General features: G+C 41.8%; 2 protein-coding genes across 7 annotated transcripts in view; one reads left to right on the top strand and one right to left on the bottom strand.

Moving 5' to 3' along the window:
- The window catches only part of LOC111867140 (probable maltase-glucoamylase 2), a 33,666-nt gene that overhangs the window by 9,242 nt on the left and 184 nt on the right, over positions 1-24,240 (bottom strand). The window contains exons 2-6 of the mRNA XM_033752564.1: positions 12,237-12,355; positions 10,309-10,459; positions 5,958-6,966; positions 4,224-4,481; positions 1,825-2,159 (exon numbers count right to left, since the gene is read on the bottom strand). Of these exons, the coding sequence (XP_033608455.1) occupies positions 1,825-2,159; positions 4,224-4,481; positions 5,958-6,966; positions 10,309-10,459; positions 12,237-12,345 (1,862 nt within the window). The 5' untranslated portion in view covers positions 12,346-12,355. The remainder of the gene's footprint in view (positions 1-1,824; positions 2,160-4,223; positions 4,482-5,957; positions 6,967-10,308; positions 10,460-12,236; positions 12,356-24,240) is intronic.
- LOC111867137 (ATP-dependent DNA helicase DDX11) overlaps positions 10,453-24,240 on the top strand; it is a 49,121-nt gene continuing 35,333 nt past the window's right edge. For 3 of the 6 annotated variants that reach the window (XM_023856687.2, XM_023856686.2, XM_033752565.1), the window contains exons 1-2: positions 20,422-20,544; positions 21,468-21,608. In XM_023856687.2, the coding sequence (XP_023712455.1) occupies positions 20,542-20,544; positions 21,468-21,608 (144 nt within the window). In that variant the 5' untranslated portion in view covers positions 20,422-20,541. Of the gene's footprint in view, positions 10,486-14,571; positions 14,659-20,421; positions 20,545-20,652; positions 20,880-21,467; positions 21,609-24,240 lie in introns of those variants that run through there. The other 3 variants (XM_033752568.1, XM_033752566.1, XM_033752567.1) reach the window with 3 other exon arrangements.

Here is a 24,240-nt window from a genome sequence, read left to right as displayed (position 1 = left end):
TCATTCCGTCTGTTAATTAGTTGTTTTGTTGGTTATTTGGATAATCATTTTAGTCGCTTGGAGAGAAAATCAGGGACACGTCTGAGCCGTGTCATAACTCAGAGTTAGCCTTCCACTTCCCACGGTGGAAGGCCAGGGATGTCATCGAGGTTGTTGTCATGTGGGACTAATTGTCCAAAAATTGGCACTGACGCAGGTTTTCTCTGAGTACTTTAATTTCCCCTGATAATTCTCACTCCGCACGCTCGTCTGTCATCCTAACAACCGCGCCTGGTACACCAGACCCAATAGTGGCTGAGGTACCAAGAAGACTGAGTCTCATTTCACCTTAAAAGCGCGTCCACATTACTCTTGATCGTGCTCGCCAGGCTTGTGATCGTCGGGAGACTCGTCTGGCTTTTACTTGTGCTCGTAAATATTCGTCCACACTACATCAGTTGCTCGCCAGGGTCGGCGCGTGAGGTTCCGTATATTTACTCGTAGTGTGTATAGGCTGTAGTCGTATTTTATTTTATTGGATATGGTTTTTAAATTAAAAATTTAAAATTTGCTTGTCTCGTGACTTGTCATATCGTCCACATTACTCCCTAGCATAGCGAGTCACACGAACACGAGCATGAGTAATGTGGACGCCGCTTAAGAATAAACAGACGGTTCTGGAAAGAACAAATCTCCTACTTTCGTGAGTCTCTGAGTCTTACGTTACCACTGACCCTCAGTCGCAAAATCTGTCTTGGAATAAAGCACCCATCTTGAGCCTACGACCAGATCTTTATTACTCTCTGACGAGAGGACGGGTCTGTCGTTCACAATTGCTTCTGGCCCTCGCGAGCGCACCTCTCGGCTTGGAATCCCGTGGGACTCGCAACATATTTTACTGTCTAAGATTTGAGACGTCCTTTTTCGTCGCCTCCTACTACTCGCAGGGTTACGGTGCAGGTATTCGACCCCGCCTCCATACGGGATTCCTACATTCCTTTCACTACATATTGAGCATGTGATACGGCACGGATCGCATAGAAAACACCGAGTTCAACAGTTCTTCTATTGTTGCATGTCTATTCGTTGCTGCGGGAATGGTTTCTACGATATCTAGCCGTCGTTCTTTTGGTTTTGTTTTCGCGATCCTGTTACCCAACAGTTCCCTCCTTAGGGCTGCTCGTCTCGAGCAGACATTCGAAATTTACTGGGGGGCGGCGGACAGACACGCAGACAGCAAGGTGATCTCATAAGCCTACTTTTGTGTTTTCAAAATAAGGAAAGTGGGCTGAAAATAATACTCTGCAGTCAGCCAATACCGTACACTTGCGGTCTAGTGGGTTAGCATTCTTGGCCCATACTATGCAGGTCGCAAGGTCAAATTTCGATTCACAGGCCGGCTACCCTAATTGACGTTTCCCCGCGCTTTTCTCACACCCCTGTAAAGCCAGGCAAATGGCGGATTTGTCGACCGTTTCCTTCTTCGTCCTTTCCAATTATCTTCCTTAAATCACTCTACCATTCGGCCTTATACTGTATAACCTACATAGCTGAAAAGAAGTGTTTCAATTCTAGAAAGTTCGTATGAAACATTTGGTCGGTCATTTAGGAAGTCAGTCAATTTGATACTGGTGTATACGGAGTCCATATGAGATTTCAGGTGCAAGTATGACACTAGGTTCACGCTGGGCATGTCATTAAAAGGAGGGAGTTCCGAAATTCTGAACACTTATCACAAGTAAGCAGTCCTATCCGCAGTAAAAAACCAAAAACAAAGACATTTCGCTTTAGTGTGCTTTGAATATCTGCCTGTTAACAGAAATGTGTTTACCCTTGTCAACCCACCTGGTGCACAGCTCCTCGTCGTAATCACCCATAGTACCACATACAGACCCTCCGCCCGCCAAGGGAATTCCTGCCAGTCCCAGGCCCAGCGCAGTCTCCAGCGCTGTTTTCATGTTGCTCCATGTGCAAGCCACGTCGGCTCGTGCATGCGCATGGCTGCCACCCACAGCGCCACTCCCCGTATACGTGGCCGCACTTAGCACAATGTGCTTATCCGCTTGCAGATTCGAAGCAACCAATTTAGCGTGCTGTAGGCCGTACATGTTGTGTAATTGGTAGTGGAATGTGTTTCCATGACGGGCACGCCACCATAGTGTTCCACGTGAAAGTGTGCCCTGCACAGCGTAAACATGCGTCGCTACAAGCACTGGTAATTAGGTGCAGCACCTGACAATGCACTAGTAACTATTTCTAATAAATTTTACTGTAGTGATTTTTCTGTGGTTATCAACATTTTACTCACTGTACTTGTGGGGTTGGTTTGCTTTAATAAGTACCTGAAGATGGAGATAGAATCCGGTCTCCGAAAAGTTGTGTTTACGTGAAAAACAAGATTATGGATAATATCCAAAAACGCAATAATTGTATGGGGCACGCGGTAGCGTAGTTGGTTGAGGGGCTATGCTACAAGCCGGAAGGTCGCAGGTTCAAATCCCGATGAGGTCATTGGATTTTTTCAAGTGACCTAATCCTTCCAGCCGCACTATGGCCCTGGGGTTGACACAGCCTCTAACAGAAATGAGTACCAGGAATTAATTAAATTATTTTCCTGGGGAGTAAAGCGCGGCCGGCGCGTAAGGCTGACAACCTTACCGCCATCTTTGAGCCGATTGTTTAGATAATGTGGGACCCTCAACGTACTACAACCCTATGGGCCTTCACGGCCTGTTCCAGGGATAGCTTTACTTTTTTTTTACAGTAATTGTATAAATACCTATTGTTATTCCTGACCTCCATTAATTGACCTAACTTTCTAACGGGTGTCCATGAAGATTGGAGCGAAATTTTGCAGCATTATTTAGACCTGCTCTATCTCTAACGGTGGCTTGTCCGATTCGAATTGAGTGTCTGAAAGCTCAGGAGATGCAGTGAATGGGACATTTGATAAATGCAGTCATTCGCGTGCCCTGGCCTGGATGTAAATTAGATGTCATGTATTTAAGTTGCTGCTCGAACTTTTGAGTTTCGAATGACACTAGTACTATATCATGCACGACGTTATAAACTGTATGATATCCGAAAAATTCGGACCAATTCCTGTGCTGCGAATTGTTATGAGGAAGATAGCCGGCTCAAATTTCAGCTTATAGGTTTAATTGTCTCAGATCCACAACTGGACTCAAACAGGCAAAGCGATTTATATCAGGACACTCTGCCAGAAGAACGAAGGATCTGTTAAAATTAAACAGAGACCAATTAAGATGGAGGGTAGGGTTACTTACAGGACAAAGGCCTCCGTAGTCTAGGGATAAGGTTCCCACCTCATGACTCAAGGTACGCGGGTTCAAACCCGGCGGAGGTCGAGGAATTTTTAAGGGCGGAAAAATTCAGCCGTGGGTCCCGTGTCATGGCTTTACGGCACGTAAAAGAACCTCATGTCTCAAGGAGACCTCTTAAGCCAAATTTGTAAGGACATTTCCCGCCCAACAATAGTCTCTAACGCCTCTGGTAGATGGGGGAAGCATCTAGATACCGCTGAGCCAGTAGACGTCGAACTCGCTGGCTGAGTCGGGACTGATGGCACGCACCAGTACCGGTAGGGTATAGAGATTGGTAGAATATCATAGGGGGACGTACAATAGATCAAACTGGTCGCGGTGTATGGGGAAACCCACCCCCTCTAATAATAATAATAATAATAATAATAATACTTACAGGACACTGTCACTTAAAAGCACGTTTTCAAATTGGGACTGATAGATGACCCCACTTGTGAAAGGTGCCTACAAGAACACGAATCAGCCACACATATCCTGTGTGATTGTGAGGCCACAGCTTATTTAAGATTTCATCACCTGGGTCTGTTCTTCATGAAAGCAAGTGACTTTTATGACGGCCCCATAAATAAAGTTCTACATTTCATTCGAAGTGTAGGTTTAATATAGGGTTAATCCAAAGGGAATGCGCACTAGATCATTGAAGGTTGATGCAAGGGCCGGATTTTATGGCCCACACCTTACACATACTACTATATGCTACATACATATTTCATTGTCTCAGTGTCACATAATTAGGAAAATAAGTCCCTAGCGCCTTCATCTACATCTTCGTCATTAGTCTTGTAAAAAGGGGCTAATACTATTGCTCGTTTGTGGTCCCAGTACCGAAATGTTAAGTTTCGCTTCACTACACATTCTAGAACTTACTATGACTCAACCAGCAGATGCTGTGAAACTAACCTCAGGCACATACACCATATCCTCTCTGATGTTCTGATTGGTGTTCACGGCGGGCCAATTGTCCTGCAGCACAAAGCCTCCCAGCATATCATCTATATTTGTCGTCAAATTGGCAAGATGCTCGGCAAAGCATGTAGCTATTCCTTCGTTGAAGAAGTCAGGGTAAGACACGTTCAGGCCGTGATACTCCTCTTGCAAAGGCTCATCCTTGTCTTCGACCAATATAAACGGCTCACATGGAACCAGGATTGAATTTACCTGCAAATATGATGGAATACTTGTGTAGAATGAAATGAAAGATAAGTATAGATTGTTGCTGCCGAGTGGGTAATAATTCTGCTTCTAATTTAGGAGATCCTGGATTCAGATATCAGGAGGAGGCCCAGTATCCAGTGTCCAGATATCCTTATTCCAGCCAAGCAAATGCTTGGAGCGTTAGCAAGTGTCTGGATGTAAGATTTTTGTGCCTTGGCCCGCAGTGGTCTATCGTGTCACGCAAGGCGATGAATGAGAGTGGTTTCCAAAAATAAAAAACAAACTGCATGTAGACCTGAGAGTAAACACCACCATTCTGAAGCATCCAAAATATAACTAATGTCATTGCATAATGCGAAAATTATCCTGTGGAAACAAAAATTACCCTGCAGGCGAAGGGCGCGATGACTTTAGCAAGTTTAGAGGTACAATTATTGACTATTTGGACATGTCCATCCTCCTGTTTTTTAATTTAAAAACAATGTTTCATTCTGTAGCTTGGTTGGTTTGAGGTACTATGCTAAAAGCCGAAAGGTTGCGGGTTCGGTTCCCGATGAGTTCATTGGATTTTTCAATTGACTTAATCCTTCCAGCTGCACTATGGCTAGATAGTCCCTATCTCCGGGCTAGAGGCCTTTTACCTGAGGAATGAGACAGAGTCCAATCTTCGGAACATTATTAAAAAAAGAAAGAGGATGAATAATGTCCAAAAAGTCAATAATTATATTCACTACTTAAAAGAGTGCGACTTGCGGATTTTTAATTTAACACTCGTTGCAAGTAAATTGTTTTAATAAATACCACCCTTCAGCTAAAATTATTTGTTGCCTTTAGCGATTCCTTCGTCCTGCTACAAACGCTAGAGAAAAGATTTCATCTCACCGCTATTCTAACAAGTGGCACAGAAGTCAGCGTCATAGGTACAGGCCACCTAGATCATCAGAGGCAGGCCCAGAACCGACTGCTGACATCCGAACTAATCTTCATACTCCATCGTACTTACCGTATTTACGCATGTATAGGCCGTACATTTTTTGCCAAAAATTCAAGAGGAAAACTGGGGTGAGGCTTATATTCGAAATATTCGAAATCACACTTCATTTAAAAAAAATTATATTCGGAATTTTTCGGAATAATTTCTACTCCTGAAATAATATTCCAAGAAATTATTTTTTCTATAATTTCTGTCTGAAAATTGTTCTGCGGCCTATACACGCACGCGGCCTGTACATGCGTAAATACGGTAATTGAATGGTGGGTAGCGGGAAACTACGAACTAGCCAAGTAAATGTAGAACTTCAAATGGACAGGTATAACATGTTCTGTAATATTATTTGCTCCACTGTTGCATATGTTAGTAGCAATTAATTTATTAATCATCGAATGATGTAACCGTTAGGAGCCCGTAACTGTATCTACAGCCATCAGACCAGCCTGGCAGTCTCACAAAGTATTACTGAATTCTGTGCCGTTACTCACCTGTGGGGGAAGAGACAGTAGCAGCTTCCGCCCTGTCTCTCGAAACTTCTCTGCTACGCTTCCCATGATTTCAGACATGTTAAAGTCAAACTGATACAGAAGTTCCTCCTGCAAGCAATCTGACTCGTAAGGCAACTCGGTGGCCCCCTCCATGAAGTACAGAGTTTCGTTATCTTTTGATGTGTTCCTGCAGACATGAAACCCTAGCGCCCACGGAGGTGGAAGAGTGGGGCGTCGTCCCTCAATCGAGGTGTACTGTTCCATCACGTCTGCTGGAGTAGGACCTGCGAAGACGCTAATATCCCACATCACTGTGGAAAGGGACTTTACTATGAGAAGATTCGAATTTTCCAATAGCTGAAATTCCAGTGGCCCTGGATTGCTGAAGAGGACCCCATAGGCACTGCCTTCAGCATCCAGGATGATGATAAAAGGGTTCGCGCCTAGCCTTTGCCCAGTATTGTACAGGAGCTTGGGTTTCGAAGACAGTCTTAAACCCCCCAACCCAAACAGAGCTGCTTCCTTTGGGAACTGAAGTGACAGCTCCCAGTAATTCTCACTGGCAATTGTAGGACCTCGTGAGGTGCTGAAGAGAAGCGACCTCGTATTTTCTCTGCGATATATTTGCAATGAAAAATATTCAGGGCCGAATGCTTCTGCTCTGAATTTGGAGGAGGTTAGTGGGGTCCTATTTGTGACTTCTGGTTTGCCGGTCTCGGGGTCGTAGAGATAGAAGCGGAGATGGTCTTCAGAGATGGGTACAAAATAAGTGTGTAGAAGGCCAACTACAGATTTTCTGTAAGGAGAAGTTCGTAGTCGAGTCGTGAGGTTTAGGTACTCTGTCTCGAGTTGGCTGACCGCCCACTCATTGCCCTGCCAGTCCTTGGCGCTGTAGCTGTGTTGAGAAGGAATGGAGTGGAAACACGCGTTGTCGGTTTCGTTCCAGCAGCAGTTAATTTGCAGGCAAGTTTCCTCCACCATAGGGATTGCATCCGTTAGACACGGAACCCTGCACGAAAGTAATCAGGTAGTTGAGCCAGCGTTGTGTTTTTATTTGTCTATTATTGTTGTTCCATCATCAAATTTCTCACATTTTATCGAAATTTATTCAGTGTGCCTAAGAAGTTCAAAGTCATTCTATTCGTTACAGAGCTGTATGACACTGAAATAAATTATTTTTTTATTTGGTATTTTGAATTTATGCCCAGATCTACCTTCTGTGTTTGGTTTCATAATTTCTTTCTGATGTATGATTGTGATTGCATTGAGTATTATTACGATTTCACATTGTTGCCATGAATCTTTAGTATTTTCACGAGCTGAGTCTATTTAATCTTTTCTTGAAATATTGTTCTGCAATGATGCTTATTTTTCAACTGGATCTGGCCTTGTTTTTATTTATTAATTCGTGTATTGCTTTCAAATTTGCTACCAGTTAAGAATGGGATATTTAGTTAGTAATGTCGGTGTTTTACAGGACCCGCCATAGCTCAAGCTGTTAGTCGCTGGCTTCTCACCGCGACGGCCCGGGTTCGATCCCGGGTCTGGTCAAGTGGGATTTATGGTGGACAAAGTGGCGCTGAGGCAGGTGTTCTCCGAGTACTTCGGTTTCCCCTGCCAATCTTCATTCCACCAATTGCTCCACAATCACCCTCACCTATCATCTGGGCCTGGTATAATAGGCCAGAAGTGGCCGCAGTACAAGGGACTTAGTCCCACCCCACTAGCAACAAAAAAAAGTCAGTGTTTGCTTCATGAAGAGAATATTATGGAAAATATGTTTATGCCCAATATGCATTTCGTACGCCTTATGATTTTCGACTTAGTAATTACAAATTTTATCTCTGAACTCGATAACATCTGGTTTGATTTGATACAATTTAATATTCAATATTCTTGCAAAAATGTATGGAATAACCTGTAGTTTGAAGCAGATAAGAACAATATATGCGATATGTTTCATAATAGCTTAAAGGCTGAGCGAATGCAGGAAAATTTTTATACCGTCTTTATATATAATAATTACATTTATTTTTAGTGCTCGCCTCTTAACAGACTTCTGCTGTCTGCCGGCACAATTGGAAATATACTCGGATCTGCATAATAATAATAATAATAATAATAATAATAATAACAATAATAATAATAATTTGTTCTTTGAACAATTAATTCGAAAACCATCCCTTACTTCCACTTCATCTGTTCATTTCTCCGCAGTATCAATGTTCGAATTACCTCCAGGGTTGACTCTGTTCTGTATAATAGGCATACAATGGACTGTATCAGTTAACTTATGTTTTTGTTTAAGGGTCACCTACTTTAATTAGTCTTCCTGACAAATTAATATTTCCAATATTTCCATAATCCAAAGATGTCAGTCAAAGATACTACGTAAGATTACTAACGCCCCACGGTATGTTTCCAATATAACACTTCATGAAGACCTGAAAGTGCCGCTAGTAAAGAAAGTCATAAAAGGGAAAAGCAGAAGATACCTCAACAAAATAGCAGGACATGAGAACGTACTAATGCAACCGTTACTGGAACCACAGAATGGACGAAGACTAAAAAGGAATTGGCCAGCCAACCTGAGAGAGGGTTAACGAGGACTTATCTCTGGGTTAGCCCTCTCCACGTCACGAAGAATACTACAACTAATTAGCTTATAGAATCAAAGGTAATTCTGATTCCTAATTTTATGTAAATAATAAAAGAAAATAATATTTATGTGTAATTTTTTGGCCTTGTAGCAGACTGACACCAAATTTCACACATATGATATCTTTATTATTATTTATGAGAATAACCGTGTGTAGTTTTCACTCAGTTTAGTTAATTTCGAGGCTACTAATTATACTTTGGCGTGAATGTTTAAAGGACTCTAAGGAAACGAGAATTTCGACAGTTTTGTTAAAGGAGCACGTAATTCTTGCTATCCGCAACATTCATTTACATTAATTCGTCTTGAAGTATGCACTTCTTATGGATTTAATATATTTTGGGCATATCTGACCAAATATTAAGCTCAGGGAAAACAAGTTGTATGGATCAGTCGTTGTTTACATTCCCTACAGTACCGACAATACTTTGTAAGATGAGGTACCGATTAAATGATTAACATTAATATTACTACATCTACAACACGAGCCTCTAATACAATCTTATATACAAAAATAAAAAATATATATTCAAATTTGTCCATGGGAACGTACAGAATTACAAAACAAACGACTGATTCGATGTTATAAAACATCAATTAAAATTTTATTCTTGTTTTACAATATAACTTCTGTTTTATATAATCGGATTATTTGTATTTTATACGTCAAGTGTTTTATATGATTAATATTATTGTATCCAATTTAATAGTACTGCAGTTCAGTGGTGTGTATATGTTTAACCATGTATTTTCCTGATGATGGCTATTGATAGCCGAAACATGTAGCAGAACCGTAGCTGGGAATTGACTTTGATATTTTTTGTGTTGTGACGGTTAATAACGAGGTTGTAAATAAAATATTTGTATAAATGTAAGGAATTCGACACAAGAAGGGGTCAAAGGCCGGTAAATGGCTCTGGTGGGGTGCACTGATTTCAGAAGTTGCGCACCAATAAGTACCAGAACTGAGCCGGGGTAGCGTAGTCGGTATAGTGACTGCCTATGGGCTGGACGTCTAAAGGGCCGGAGTTTGAGTCCCGGTATGGTCAAGAATTTTCTCTTCCCCACATCGTCAAAACCTGTTCTGTGGCCCACCCAACATTCTATCCAATGCGTACCGGGGGCTCTTTCCCCGGGGGTAAAGCGACCGGGGCGTGAAGTTGACCACTCACCTCCAACCAGAGCCGAGGTGAAGAAAATGTGGTTCTATACATCCAGTCCACAATACGCCTTCATGGCTTAGTGCTTAATTAGTTAAGCACAAGAACAACTTTCGTTTACCAACTTTACGCCACATATTAAGCAGGGCCTTGCCGGAAAACCATAGCTTCTCCGCCTCGTGGTGACCTCTGGGCAACATTTTCTGGACTGATTTGCCTGTTGGATTATCATGATTTCAGCCAGAAAATCGTTCAAATTTCCATTAGTACCAGAATTAACTTTAAGGACAATTTCCCGTCTGTGAGATTTGAGGTTTTCACGGCGGTGACTATGATGAAAGAAGTCTTCTGGTATGTGGCGCCGTGTAGATATAGTGTTAACCGACGTTGTAACGTCGGTTAACACTATATCCACACGGCGCCACATACCAGAAGACTGCTTTCATCAATTTTCCGTCTCTCTTAATTTTCAGAAATGCTACCAGTATCCAAGAATCTACTCCCGGAAGTTGCAGTTGGAAGGAAGATTCACCTGTATTCAGCCTTGATGCTGCATGTCCATGGCTCGGGCTTCAACTCCGGGTTGCTCGAGAACACCGCAAAGAAGAAGAGCACTGGAGCAGGCACAGCCAGGACGAGGATCACAGAGGCGTAGCAAATTCGCATCGGGGTGCACAGAGCATCTGCGAAAGGAAACAGAGAACAACTAGTAAGACGTTCTGAAGTATTTTGATAATCACTTTTAATGTATAAGATATACTTACAGTGTCTAAATGACATTTTATGGTATTTAATAACATTAAAAATATTAAAATTACACTTATAGTGACAAATATATTTTAGGTGTCTTTTCTAATTAAAAAAAAACAGGGGCACGCGATAGCGTAGTTGGTTGAGGCACTACGCTACAAGCCGGCAGGTCGCGGGTTCATGTCCCGATGAGGTTATTGGATTTTTTTTTTCAATTGACCTAATCCTTCCAGCAGCACTATGGCCCTTGGGTCGACTCAACCAGTAACAGAAATTAGTAACAGGAATTTTCCTGGGGGGTAAAGTGCAGCCGTCGCGTAAGACTGACAATCTTACCGATATCTTTAAGCCGATTGTCTAGATAATGTGGGACCCTCGACGTCTCACAACCCTATGGGGCTTCACGGCCTGGTACAGGGATAGCTTTATCTTTCTTTCACATTAGACTTTCTTGTAATTAAGAATCACTGTTGCATTTTTGTCAGTGTACTCCCATAATATAGGGGTTGACACAGCCTCTAACAGAAATAAGTATCAGGAATATTCTTTGAATATTCTTGGGGTGAAGGGCGGCCGGCGCGTAGGGCTGACAACCTTGCCGCCATCTATGAGCCGATTGTCTAGAAAATGTGGGAACCTCAACATTTCACAACCTTATGAGCCTCCACGGCCTGTTACAGGGATACCTTTACTTACTTTTTGCTCCCATAATATATGAAGAATCGTAAGAACCTGCTTAGGTATGTAATTTAACATGCGAACACACTTGTGTCACAGCCCGAAACTTCAATACCACTTACACAAATCCTGTCATTGACCAACGTCCTGAGCCAATTCCATTCACATTCAATTTCTACAGTCATTTTTCTTGATATCCATATTAATGTCGTCTTCAAACCGCCTTTTTAATCTCCAAAACAGTCTTTTTCAATGAGGTACCCCAGTAAAATTGTTTTAGCATTTCTTTTTTCTCGATTCGGATATAGGTCCATTCAATCATAACGTCCAGTAATTCGCCACGCTAACAGCATTGAATGGACTGTGTAACCTACGAACCCGAGACCTCGAATATGACACTGAAATGCTAAAGACTCAACAGCAACATTTGCTCGGAGCTGAATTAAATACAGGCCTTTTTGTTATGTACCAATTTATTTTACAGTGAGCCTCTGTGGTCTAGTGGTCAGCGTTTCTGGCTATAGATCCAGAGGCCCCGGGTTTTATTCCCAGTGCTACCAGATTTTTCTCAGAAGTAGTGGGTCTGGAACGGGGTCCACTCAGCCTCGTGATGATAATTGAGGAAATATTTCAAGGAAATAGTATCTCCGGTCTAGAAAACCGAAATTAACGGCCGTGGGGATTCGTTGCCCTGACCACACGACATCCTCTGTCCGCTAAAGTTAGCATTAAACTTCGCCGACAAGCGGCGGTCGTTCGGTCGCCATAGTTCTCTTGTGGACTACAAGCCAGGGAGTCGTTTTTTGTTTTGATACGTTAATTCGGATCGAGATACATTTGTAACTGAGCTTACTGATGTCACAGCGAAGTGACATGACGCTGAATCCATTGCAGTTCGCATGATAATGTATACTTCCGACTGCACATGTCTAAATCGAACAAAATGAGACAGAGTTTTGGAGAGAAGGAGGAACAAACATCTCCAGACACATAATAACATGGGTAGCACAGTACAATTATGCGTGTACATACCAGTCCGCGGTATTTTAAGCAGTTTCTCCTTGTCTCGGGGAGCTTCATAATGTGCCGAGAGTTCTTTCTCGTATCCCTCTTGAATGATAACAGTCTTCTGTAACTTCATACTGCAAAATCTGTAACAAATACCACATGCTTTCTAAGTGTCAGTTCTAGATATTTTATATGTACACCCATTGCTAGGCAACGTGTTCGTAAATGAGTTCCCGCCAAGACAGATTCTTGATAAACCGTCCGTTGGTTGGAGGCTGTGTTTTCTGTCTTCCTCGCCAAGCAAGAGTAGAACGGTGTTATGCAATCCGTTTCTAAGCAATTATAAACACGTCTACAATAATAGGTGTTTTCCGTGGTGTCTGTGCAGAATGCTTACGAGAGAAGTAAATTTAGATGCCAGTTCTGGAACTCATTGGCGGTAAACCGCCAGTCATAAAGTCACTTTTACTTTTGTTAAGTCAGTTCACCCGTGTGGTGGCCTCGTCGATTACATCCACCGTGACCCTGCGAGTTCTAGGAGGCGACGGAAAGGGAATGGTAGTGAGTCCCAAGGGACTCGGACCCGAGAAAGAATGCACTGAGAAGGGCCAGCAGCATATACAAAAGACAGACCCGTCCTCCCTTCAGAGAGGGTGTCCCAGAAAAACAATACCGTAACTGTCAAACAGTAATAAAAATCTGGTCATGAGCCCCACATGAGGCTCGACATCAAGGCTTGCTGACTGCCTGACCGTCAGTCGCAATGTGACTTCGACTTCGATGTCAGTTCTGTTGAGGGCAGTTATGAGGGAATATCAGCAGCAGAAGCACACGAATAAGCAAGCAAGGAGATAGCTACGGGAAGTTCGTAGATGAAGAACCAGAAGTCGGCCTATGAAGACTTAGCGTGTGATTAAAAGATTATTTATGTGTAACATTTGGAGTGTGTGATTCAGTGAGTCTGTTTGAGTTCCCGTGTCATAAACCCGTGAGAACTAGTGCAGACAGACTGAAGAGATTAGTGCGGCGTGATTGTAAATTGTGTAAAGCAGCACTAGTGCAATAATTGATTGTAGGTACGATTAATATCTATCTATGGCTCTAGAACCATTTGTTGGATCTTGTCCGCTTTTCTTTTTCGTGATCTATGCACAGTAGATAAATCCCTATACTGGGGATCAGCCCGTCGCAAGGCCTCTACCTATATACAGAACACACAAACAGAATAAACACACACACAAATCCATGCCCGAGTGGGACTCGAACCCACGACCCTAGTGTTCGAGCGGACGATGCTTTTTCATGCCTCAGACCGCGCGGCTACTGTGATCGATAGTTACGACTGGTAAGTATCCAATTACCAAATTAAACCGCTGTCTTAGTCACTGTGACACGTGACAGTATATTCATGCATCAGCACACGAAGCCATGAAGTATACAGTTGCCATATGGTTACTAATTTCAGAAACGAGGCAGAAAAAATTATCTTCTCCAAACGTACAGCACGCGGTAGCTCAATTGGTTGAGGGGCTATGCTACAAGCCGGAAGGTCCCGGGTTCAAGTTCCGATGAGGTCATTGAATTTTTTTCAATTGACCTAATCCTTCCAGCCGCACTATGGCCCTGGGGTTGATTCATCCTCGAACAGAAACGAGTACCAGGAGTTAATTAAATAATTTTCCTGGGGAGTAAAGCGCGGCCAGCGCGTAAGGCTGACAACCTTACCGCCATCTTTGAGCCGATTGTCTAGAAAATGTGGGACCCTCAACGTCTCACAACCCTATGGGCCTTCACAGCCTGTTACACGGATAGCTTTACTTACTTTACTTCAACCTACAGCAATTGTGACATGGTTACTCAGTTAAGCAGAGAATTACGTGTGTAATTCTAATGCTAATAATGAATATACCGTTGTGTAGCCTCACGCTTGCGCACCTCCAATAATTGTTTAACTCTTATTCAATTTAAGAAGACACAAATGAATACCGTCTCTTGTAGTCTCATGCTTCCACAACTGCATCAATTGTCAGATTGTTGTTAAATTTAATGATGGTTGGTTGGTTTCTCTTGTCGTACTCTGAACATTAAGTCATTTGCGTATTTAACCTCAGGTAGCTGGCGTAAGTGTAACACATTTTCTATTCTGACACCACTTGGGCGAGTTGGTCGGGTCATCCTGATCTTCAGACCATCTGGGTTGCGCGCGATTTTAAGTTATTTCCACTCTTGTCGGCCAGAGGTCTCAGTAGTCGTGTGACCACGCCGACATCTAGAAGCCGAGTGGGGAACTTTGTGGGCGACCGAAAATGGCATCCAGTTTTTGCCTTCCGCTGACTTCTGGGTGGTGGGTGAGAAGAAATGAGAAGTATTGCAAGAAGTAGCGGGCCAGTGGTTGCAGTAGCATTGTGGAAGAGAGGGAATGTGACGCGGTGTGACTAAGGACTCTGTACGGGATCAAATATTTTGCACAGTATTCAGTGCTGTGCAGTCATTCTGACAATGAAGAGAGCTGATTGACATATTGTGCAACAGTTGCACTAGAGGCTGCGCCATAGCTCAAGCGGTTAGTCGCTGGCCTCCCACCGCGGCGGCCCCGGTTCCATCCTGGGTCTGGTCAAGTGGGATTTGTGGTGGACAAAGTGGCACTGGGGCGAGTTTTCTCCGAGTACTTCGGTTTCCCCTGCCAATCTTCATTCCACCAATTGCTCCATCATCATAATCACCCGGGGCAGGCTACAATAGGCCAATCAGTGGCCGCCGTGCCGAGTGGACCCAGTTGGATTCCACAAAGTTGCATAAAATCTACTGTCTTAAGTTTTTAGAGCAGCAAATAGCGTTTCACAAAAAGTTGTATTGAAGCCCTTATTTTAGTTACTGGATTCGACCACATTCACTGCCCGTGACGTTGATAGCAGCCAGGTCTGGAGACACGGAGAGCACGTACCAAAGCGGTTGGAGGAGCTTGGTAACACTCTCGATGCCGTGCGGTTAAAGGGTGTCATGACGCTTGTTTGATTAAGCAGTGAGCTTTATGCTCATTCTATACGAGATATATGTTACATGAATTCTCTGTGGAAACCAGCAAATTTTATTCCTGTGCTTTTATGGCATCTAAGTATTTGGAAGGAGATTTACAAAATCTTCATTAATCCTGAACTTTCTTGGAGACCTATAAAAATAACTCAGATAAGCACAACTGTTTACAAATTGACGCGTGCAGGTTAACAAAGATTTTATACGTACATACAATTGGAAAGAATGGTGATTTTAAATTTTAAACTACGGGCAGTGTAGCAGCTACGTAGGAATACACACCTAATGATGGCCATTTAGGGCCGAAACATGTAGTGTGGAGGAAGGGAAGAAGAAAGAACTACAATTAAATTGTTGCACTTAAGACGGAGTTTGTCTCATATATAAAGCACAACTGTATTTAAGGCTTTAAGTAAGATCGTGCTTAAAATTAAGTAAACCAAAATCCAAATTAGCGAACAGAATGTATTTGCTATCTACATCCTGTTTTTAATAAAAATTGTTCAATGCTTTGGCGCCGTTTCCTGCGAATGGATATGTGGGAGGTTACGACGAAATGGATGAGTTTCCGTATTCCTTTCCAAAAGGCGCAAAACGTCTAGCTAGTGTCTTATTTGCTAAGGCGATTTGATAGTCGCGAAATCGGGAGACATTTAGCTCTGCACGGTTGGCATTTGGTCTTTCCATTCTTGCAACTTATTCACTACATTTCTAGAACAAAACGTGAAACCTCTGCACCAGATTGCAGTAAACATATTTCCCAGACACGTCAGTTCAGATTATAGACTGTCCTTGATGTTCATCAACTGATGGTCTAAATCTTGTAGCGAGAGAGATAAAATTAGTATGATCTTATCTCTAAATATATAATCTGATTAAAGAAAGTCCCCTTCTCTGTTACCAGCCAAGTATCATGTACTAGATAAGTCTTAATTGGGCGCGGTTTATAGGATAGCTTCCTGGACTAGTTTTGACTCCATGCTGCAAGAATCTTCTCTGTCTTTTGGTTTCCAAATCCGGTCACAATTTGTGTGTGTCGATCGCATTTCCTTTCATCGGCTTCTCAATAGCACGTACCAAAAATAAGTTTCCCTTTTAGTTAAATGGACACAACTGTAGTTTTAAAAAGAAGTTCTGGGAAGAAGTAATAGCCTACTTTCCATTCACTGTAGCTTGTGTGTCTGATACGAGAGGAGGAGAGAAAATTTCAATGTGTATGCGTAATTAAAACAATACAGTTTTGAAGGCTTCTATGTTGGTATTACTGATAGGAATTACTTATGAAGTACACCATTTAGATTTACTGATATGACGATATACATGCCAAGTTCCATGAATAATGATTCAGTAAAAGTCTATGCCTTAAGTGGGATTCGAACAAACGATCCCAGCGTCCGAGCGAGCGAAGACAGAAGCATTAGACCGTGCGGCTACTGTGACCGACTAACAAAATGTAGTAACTATAATGAGCATAATTAAAAGGTTTATTTTTTTTTTATCCTTGGCACTACAGCCCCAGTGGCCCTAGGCCTACCTCCATGAACTCCGTTCACTTCGGTTTTTCTAGATCTTACACATTCGGTAGGACTCCTTGGGCGGGTGATCAGCTCGTCGCAAGGCTTCTTCTTCTTCTTCTATGGCGCAACAGCCCGATGTCGGGCCTTGGCCTCCCTTATCAAGCCCCTCCATTCCTCTCTATCCTGCGTTGCTCTCTTCCAGTTCCTTACGCCCATTAACTTCTTTGCATCTTCTTCCACCGCATCAATCCATCTAGTTCTTGCTTGAATAATTTCTTGCATATGAGTAGGCCTATACAGGGCATAAAGGTAAAGTTGTCCCTGTGCTTAACTCATGAAGCACTATGCTATGAAGGCGTATGAGGGAGTGTATTTGTAGATCCATATTTTCTTGAGCTCGGCACTAGTTGGAGGTGAGTGGTCAGCTTCACGCCTCGGCAGCTTTACCCCCTGAAAAAGCCCCCAGTACCCATTGTATAGGAGGTTGGGTCTACCCCAGTGCCGGTCTGCACGACGTGGAGAAATGAAAATTCTTAACACTACTGGGACTCGAACTCCGACACCTCGGTCGTCCAGCCCGTAGTCAGTCGCAATACCGACTGCGCCATCCCGGATCTTATACAGGACATACGAGCATAAATATATTTTGTACCTTTCACACTCTAAATGTAGATTTTTGAACTGTCAATTTCATATTTAAACTGTACCTTAGTTCCTGACAAAAGATGCCTGGTGCTTCGTAGTCCCTCGTTCAGGGCTTCAAAACAGATGAGACATTGCAATTTCACTGCATTCACTCTGATACTTTGCTGACAAGCTATAACTTATCAGTTCCTCTGTTAAAATCCACTCTGATAACAGCTACCAATATGTTTCATAGGACAGAGAACAAATAAGATGAGTAGAGATAACGAAAGCAGAAGTATTTTTTTTATTGCCAGTGGGGGGGGGGACTAAGTCCCTTGTACTGCGGTCACTACCGACCTATTGTACCAGCCCCAGGTGATAGGTGAGGGTGATTGTGGAGCAATTGGTGGAATGAAGATTGGCAGGGGAAACCGAAGCACTCGGAGAAAACCTGCCCCAGCGCCACTTTGTCCACCATAAATCCCAATTGACCAGACCCAGGATCGAACCCGGGCCGCAGCGGTGTGAAGCCAGCGACTAACCGCCTGAGCTATGGCGCGGCCAAAGCAGAGATAACTGTGACAATGTTCAGATAGTTCATAGAAAATATCTTTCCTTTCAATTGAAAGCATCATGGTCAATTGCTTTAAGGTCTGAACTTGGTTTACTCAGACATACGAAATAGGAATCCACCTACTTATTGTGGATAATTTAATGACGCTTTCGGTATCGAGACTATTTAACGTCAGATGGTAGGATGACTGATGAATTGGAAAGCATTTTTAAGGACTTGTTCATGGCTTATTTATCCCGGAATTTGCCTGGAGATACTGAGGAAATCCTGTCAGAACTGCCAATGTACAGACTTGAATTCGAACCGAGTACTTGCCAAATACAAATCTAAATTTGTTCGCTAGGATTATACTTCATTTTTATGCTAGAAACTGCTCTCGACTATTACATCCTATAGCATAAATAAACTTAGGATTAAATTCCATCAAGTGTAGTAATGTTTTAATAACAGAATAAAGCTACTAGTGTTTTAACCCTTTCCTTTGAAATATTTGTCACCTTCCGATGATGGCCGTCATTGACCGAAACATGTATACGTTTAATTTCTTAATTAAAAAGCATTTTTTAATTTAGTCATAATTTTGCTTATCCTACTTCATGTTTGTGATTTCTAACTCCTAAACTCAGTGTTTGTTATCCTATCACAGTTTTCTCGATTTACCTATGGTTCCTTGAGTAAAGAGTTGCCAAGTATTTTGTAAGGGCTTCTCACTCGTGTCGGGAAAGAGCAGGTAGTATAGATACCACCTAAGGGCGCATTCCATAAACCATCTTCGACTTTGTTGAGTTCTTTGTGCAATATATGCTTGCTGAATAATGTTACTTGGACAGTAGTGTGTCTGGAAAGTATTTTAAAAAATAACCAGTACAGTCGAAGGGTGGAATAGTATTTAACTCTTTGACTGGCGTGGGCGTGTTTTAACGCCCGGACGATGCCAGCCATTCCCTGGCGTTGGCGTCTTTTAGCGCTTTGACAATCTCTTCCCTTCTTTGCTCTCTTGGCACTCATCAACCAAAGACATATATATGCATATTTTGTGCATGTTTGTAAAAAACCCTTGAAAACTTTATGGGGGTGTCTATATTACTGTCAGAACCCTCTGAGAAGGAAAAGGTCAGAAAATATTTCACATTCATTCAGTTTCACCATGGCTTCTCGCAGCAAGTGTTGGCGTGTTCCTACAGACCAGCTGGAAAGTGTTGTGAACGAGATTTGTGCTGATGATGATAGTGGCGATGAAATAATGATTCCTGAATTAGATGAAGTTGATAGTGACAATAATACAGTGATAGACATTGATCCACAAGACAGTAATCATGAACATTTAGCCAACCCGAGTGCGGTGCNACTCTTGAGAACACAATTACAAATATGTCACACCAGATGAAATCTGGACATACTGAGGAATTGTGTTCATGACAGGAATCGACAAACGCCCTGAAATTGAAGAATATTGGTCCACAAGGCCCCTATTTCACACTCCATGGTATGGACAAAACATGTCTTTGCGGTTGAATAGTTTCATTCTATTCAAAAAGAACACAACAAACGAAAAATACAAGAAGAGAAATTACAAATTCAAAGATTTTATATTGGACTGTGTAGAAAAATGACTGAACCATACAAACAGTGTGGAGAGGGAGAAGAGTCAAGGAATGAAGTGGATGACGAATCTATTGCGTCAGACTCGAGTGCAGTCACGCCTCCGCCCTCGATCTTGAAAAGACCACCTGTGAAAGAGCCAGTAAATCGTCTAGAGGGTGGCCTGAAAATTCACAAAATGGTCCATGTTTCTCCCAGTAACAAGAAGAATGGTGCCATGATAAAGTGTCGCGTGTGTGCTAAGCACAAGATTAGAAAAGAAACAAGTGTCATGTGTGCAGGCTGTGGTGTGGCTCTCTGCAAACTTTCATGTTTCAATGTTTATCACATGAAGAAAAACTACTAAAGAGGTATGGAAAGACATTTATTGCATAAAATATTGTCTTTTTATTAGTTCCTAAAAATTTCGTTTTTAAAAACCAATTTTTGTTGAAGTTGTTTGGAAAAAAGTAACTACATGCATTTTAGCGACATAAGGTTTAAAGGGCCTGCCAGGACAGGGGTGGGATTTAAATACCCTTCGCGCCAGTCAAAGAGTTAACACACAGAGCTAGATATACGATGAATCATTTTGTACAAGAAATCGGAAAGTCCGCAGATACACTGTCCAAATCTTGAAAATTAAGCACTTTCCATTACACCAGTATCTGAATGGTAAAGACTGTGCTGTCATATTTACTGATTTACTGTGAGTCATCGGTCCAAAATATCAAGGAATTCGTTTTTCCCGGCAGGTATATACGATCAAAGATGGCGGCTGATGCGAAGGTAGCCCCCAATAGTGGGAAATAACGAGTAAATATCCCGCTTCAACGGGAGATGTTTTTAGAAGTACTGTCTTGTTGCTTGTGTCGCCACTGTTCCCGCGCTTTGTCTCGAAATAGGATGTTGTCTTATATAAAGGAAAGTGGAATGTTTATTGTTGTGTGTAATGTAATCGAGTACTAAACTCACCGTAAGATCTCACAATTAAAATATGGTAATTTTTACTGATTTTATTTGAAACCTGTGAGTGTAAATGTCCCATTGTGGAATAGGTTTAGAATACGTCCACCGTAGCCCTGCGTTTCGTAGAAGGTGTCGAGAAGGGAACCCGGTGCCCGAGTCTAATTGGGCCACGATGTCACTGGGGATATAAATACAGGACCTGTTCCTCCAGGTTGGGGGTTGGACGCAAGGCTGACGATCTTGCTCTGTGAAAAAGTTATTGTGACATCCAAAGAAGTGGAATCCAGAAAAAATTTAACAGAATCTTCCAAGGCTAATGCTGAGAAAATGTTTTGCCAGTGATGATGACAGTGATAACTGTAAAAGTTTAGTTTCAGTTTATTTTTCATCCTACCAGGAATTCCTGTTCTTAGGTTCATAACCTAAGTGTAGTAAGCTGTCTTATGACATCTCAAGAGACTCTGTGCCTGGTCTTTCTCACAGATGATATTATATGTACAGTTGGTCACTCTCAGTAGTTCATAACTACCACAATTATTCATTAATAATAGTACCATGTTCTTAAGTATTTCAGCTATAGTGACTGAAATTGTCGAAATTAGTTAATTAGGCAAGGTTAGGTGAATTTTCTCAATACTTTATTATACTCGTACATGTGTCGGATTGTTTGTGTCTGGTTGTAAATAGAACTTAATTAGTGGTAGGATAGCATATTTGACAAGTACCAATATATTTTGGTAAGCTGTGCTATGGCGTGCCATGCTTTGCTAGTCTGATTTCCCTTGGATTATCCATCATGAATTTAAGCCAATAGTGGTTGAAACCGTATGCATTTTAATTTCTTAACTCTCTGCAGTTACAGTATTTAAAAGTTCTTGTTCTCCCCTGAGGAGTAATGTTAAATGTTTGTCTTGTATATGACAGATTAATAAAATCATGTATGATTGCTTCCAGATGTCAGAGGAGAAGCTGGTTCCTCCAGAGGAGTTCCCTTTCCCATTCAAACCATATTCAATTCAGCTGGATTTCATGAAGCACCTGTACAAAACTCTAGAGGAGGGGAAATTGGGGATTTTTGAGAGTCCCACAGGAACAGTTGAGTACTCTTATTTATGGATTAATTTTGTAGATCTCTTTCCTGTAACCCCTGTGTATGGCTATTAGGAAATGAAAGAAAATGTAAAATTGCAGTGTCACATATTCAGAATACATTGACAGGTGTATTTAAGATGTTGTTGTTCTGAAATGGTGACATAGAGTGCTTACATAGTAGGAAGATTGTCAGTGTTCCAAAAGAGGCATGTAGATGGTAGTACATGAATTGTGGAACATGAATTTATTTATCTTTAGTATCATACTGAAACCCTAACTGATGTAGTAACCTAACCTCTTCTGGAGTGCCTTCAGTTTTCAGGGCATATAACTGTATCACCTTTTAGTGTTTGGAATACACCAGCCTCTAGGCATTAAGTTCTGCTCTGCCTCACCAAGTCCAAACCAACAGGAGCTGGTACGAGTATTATGTTTTTGGACATTATCCATCGACTTGTCTATATCTAAAAACTGTTCTGTTTATTTTTCAAAACACAACATTTCAGAGACTGGATTCTGTCTCTGTATTCAGGTAAAAGGTACTCTTTTGGGCCCAATAGAGCTAGTCCCTAATTATTTTTTTTTAATTCGCTTAGTGGGGGGTGGAGTCCAACTGGGTTCACTTGGCACGGCGGCCACTGATCAGCCTATTGTAGCCTGCTCCGGGTGATTATGATGATGGAGAATTTGGTGGAATGAAGATTGGGAAGGGAAACCGAAGTACTTGGAGAAAACCCACCCCAGTGCCACTTTGCCCACCACAAATCCCACTTGACCAGACCCGGGATCGAACCCAGGCCGCCGCAATGGGAAGCCAGCAACTAACCACTTGAGCTATGGCATAGCCATTAGAGCTAGTCCCTATCTCCGGACCAACAGGAGCTGGTATTACAAAAACAGTACACCATAGTATAGGAACAAAAACTGTTTCCATATTCTGAACGTAAGCTGAATTGCAGATTTTATTACAGAAATTTCTCAGTACTTGCACTGCATCATTTGCTGTTTATATGACAAATTCTTATAGATATGGGTAACACATTCTCTACCAGTTGTTTAAATGCTCAGCTTAACCTTTTTTAAAATCCTAAGTAGATTTAACCCTTTCACTGCTAGTATGTTAAGTAACTCTCAGTGCCCTCTGTGCTGAATTATTTTTGAGTAAATCTTTTATAACTAATTAAGTGCAAAGTATGAAAATTTGTGATAAAATGTAACTAATTTTACCTCAGACAGGGAACAGGCATCAGAAGCTGCAAAAATTTTAAATTATTCAGTATTTTTCACAGGGGAAAGGTCCATTTAAATCAGAGTTGTCCAAGATGGCCAAAAATGTACATAATTCACTATTCTAGTCTTATCACTATGTCACATGTTGACCAAAGTCCACAACTTTAATAAAACTATTATAGAAAGCACTACGTTCTATACGAAGCCATTTTTACTAGCCCTGTGAAATACCCTCTTCAAATGACCACAGAGTGCATGCCTCACTGTGCAGATGCAACCTTTTACATTCCTTAAGCTAGAAGGCAGAAGAATGCAGCTATTGAAATAAATGATGCTTCATTACGTTCCCAATAGATGACTCTACGCACCTGCCAAGTTTGAATGAGATTCGTGCAAAGAAACCTGAGATTTGAGATTCTAAATTCGCAATATGGTTTTTGTCGATCGCAGCAAGGATGCTATGTTTTTCAGAGATCGATATATGTCGACCGCAGCAGTGTAAAGGTTAAAGCATTCACTGAGCAGTTTAAATTCAAATAGTGTTATTAAGGAAGATGATGGTGAGGTTCTTGATCAACAAGAGTAAGCCCCATGTTTATAGCCCCAGCAGTTTGTGTTTTACATCTGTTTCAGTTCTGTAACATTTGTTTTTTGCAAAGAGTTCTTTTTCCCCCACCTCACATATAATGCCCTCATAATATGGGTTAAGAATGATCTTGTATTTATAGAACATACTCTCAGAAAGTGCCATGTTAACTCTTTGTTACATAACAGAATACCAAGAGCACTGGAAGGAAATAGAACAGAATGAATATATGTATCAGATTATTTATTATTTTTTTTATTGCTAGTGGGGTGGGACTAAATCCCATGTACTATGGGCACTTCTGGCCTATTGTACCAGCCCCAGATGATAGGTGAGGGTGATTGTGGAGCAGTTGGTGGAATGAAGATTGGCAGAGGAAACCGAAGTACTCAGAGAAAACCTGCCCCAGCGCCACTTTGTCCACCACAAATCCCACTTGACCAGACCTGGGATTGAACCCGGGCCACCATGGTGGGAAGCCAGCGACTAACCGCTTTAGCTATGGCGCGGCCATCAGATTATTTAAGTCTGACATCATGTCACATTGTAGGTATAACAAGCACATCTAAAATCCAAAATAGCAGCATTATGCCCCAGAGAGTAAAATTTTGTGACAGTGGTCTGTTCATTACTGTAACATTATGTCCAGCCATTATCCATTGTCTGGGACATGTTTCAAACACACAGTGTTTCTCTCACCCTTCCTGTATTTAACAAAAGAAAGGATGAATGTGGAATACCTCTAATATTATAAGTAGTAATAATTAATATTAGTCTTCTGGGTTGTGAAGCTGAATAGTTTGGTAGAAGTGTATAACT

This window comes from Cryptotermes secundus, unplaced genomic scaffold (genome assembly GCF_002891405.2).
Source record: "Cryptotermes secundus unplaced genomic scaffold, Csec_1.0 scaffold443, whole genome shotgun sequence".
Classification (NCBI taxonomy): Eukaryota; Metazoa; Arthropoda; class Insecta; order Blattodea; family Kalotermitidae; genus Cryptotermes; species Cryptotermes secundus.
This window is presented reverse-complemented; position numbering and strand designations above follow the sequence as displayed.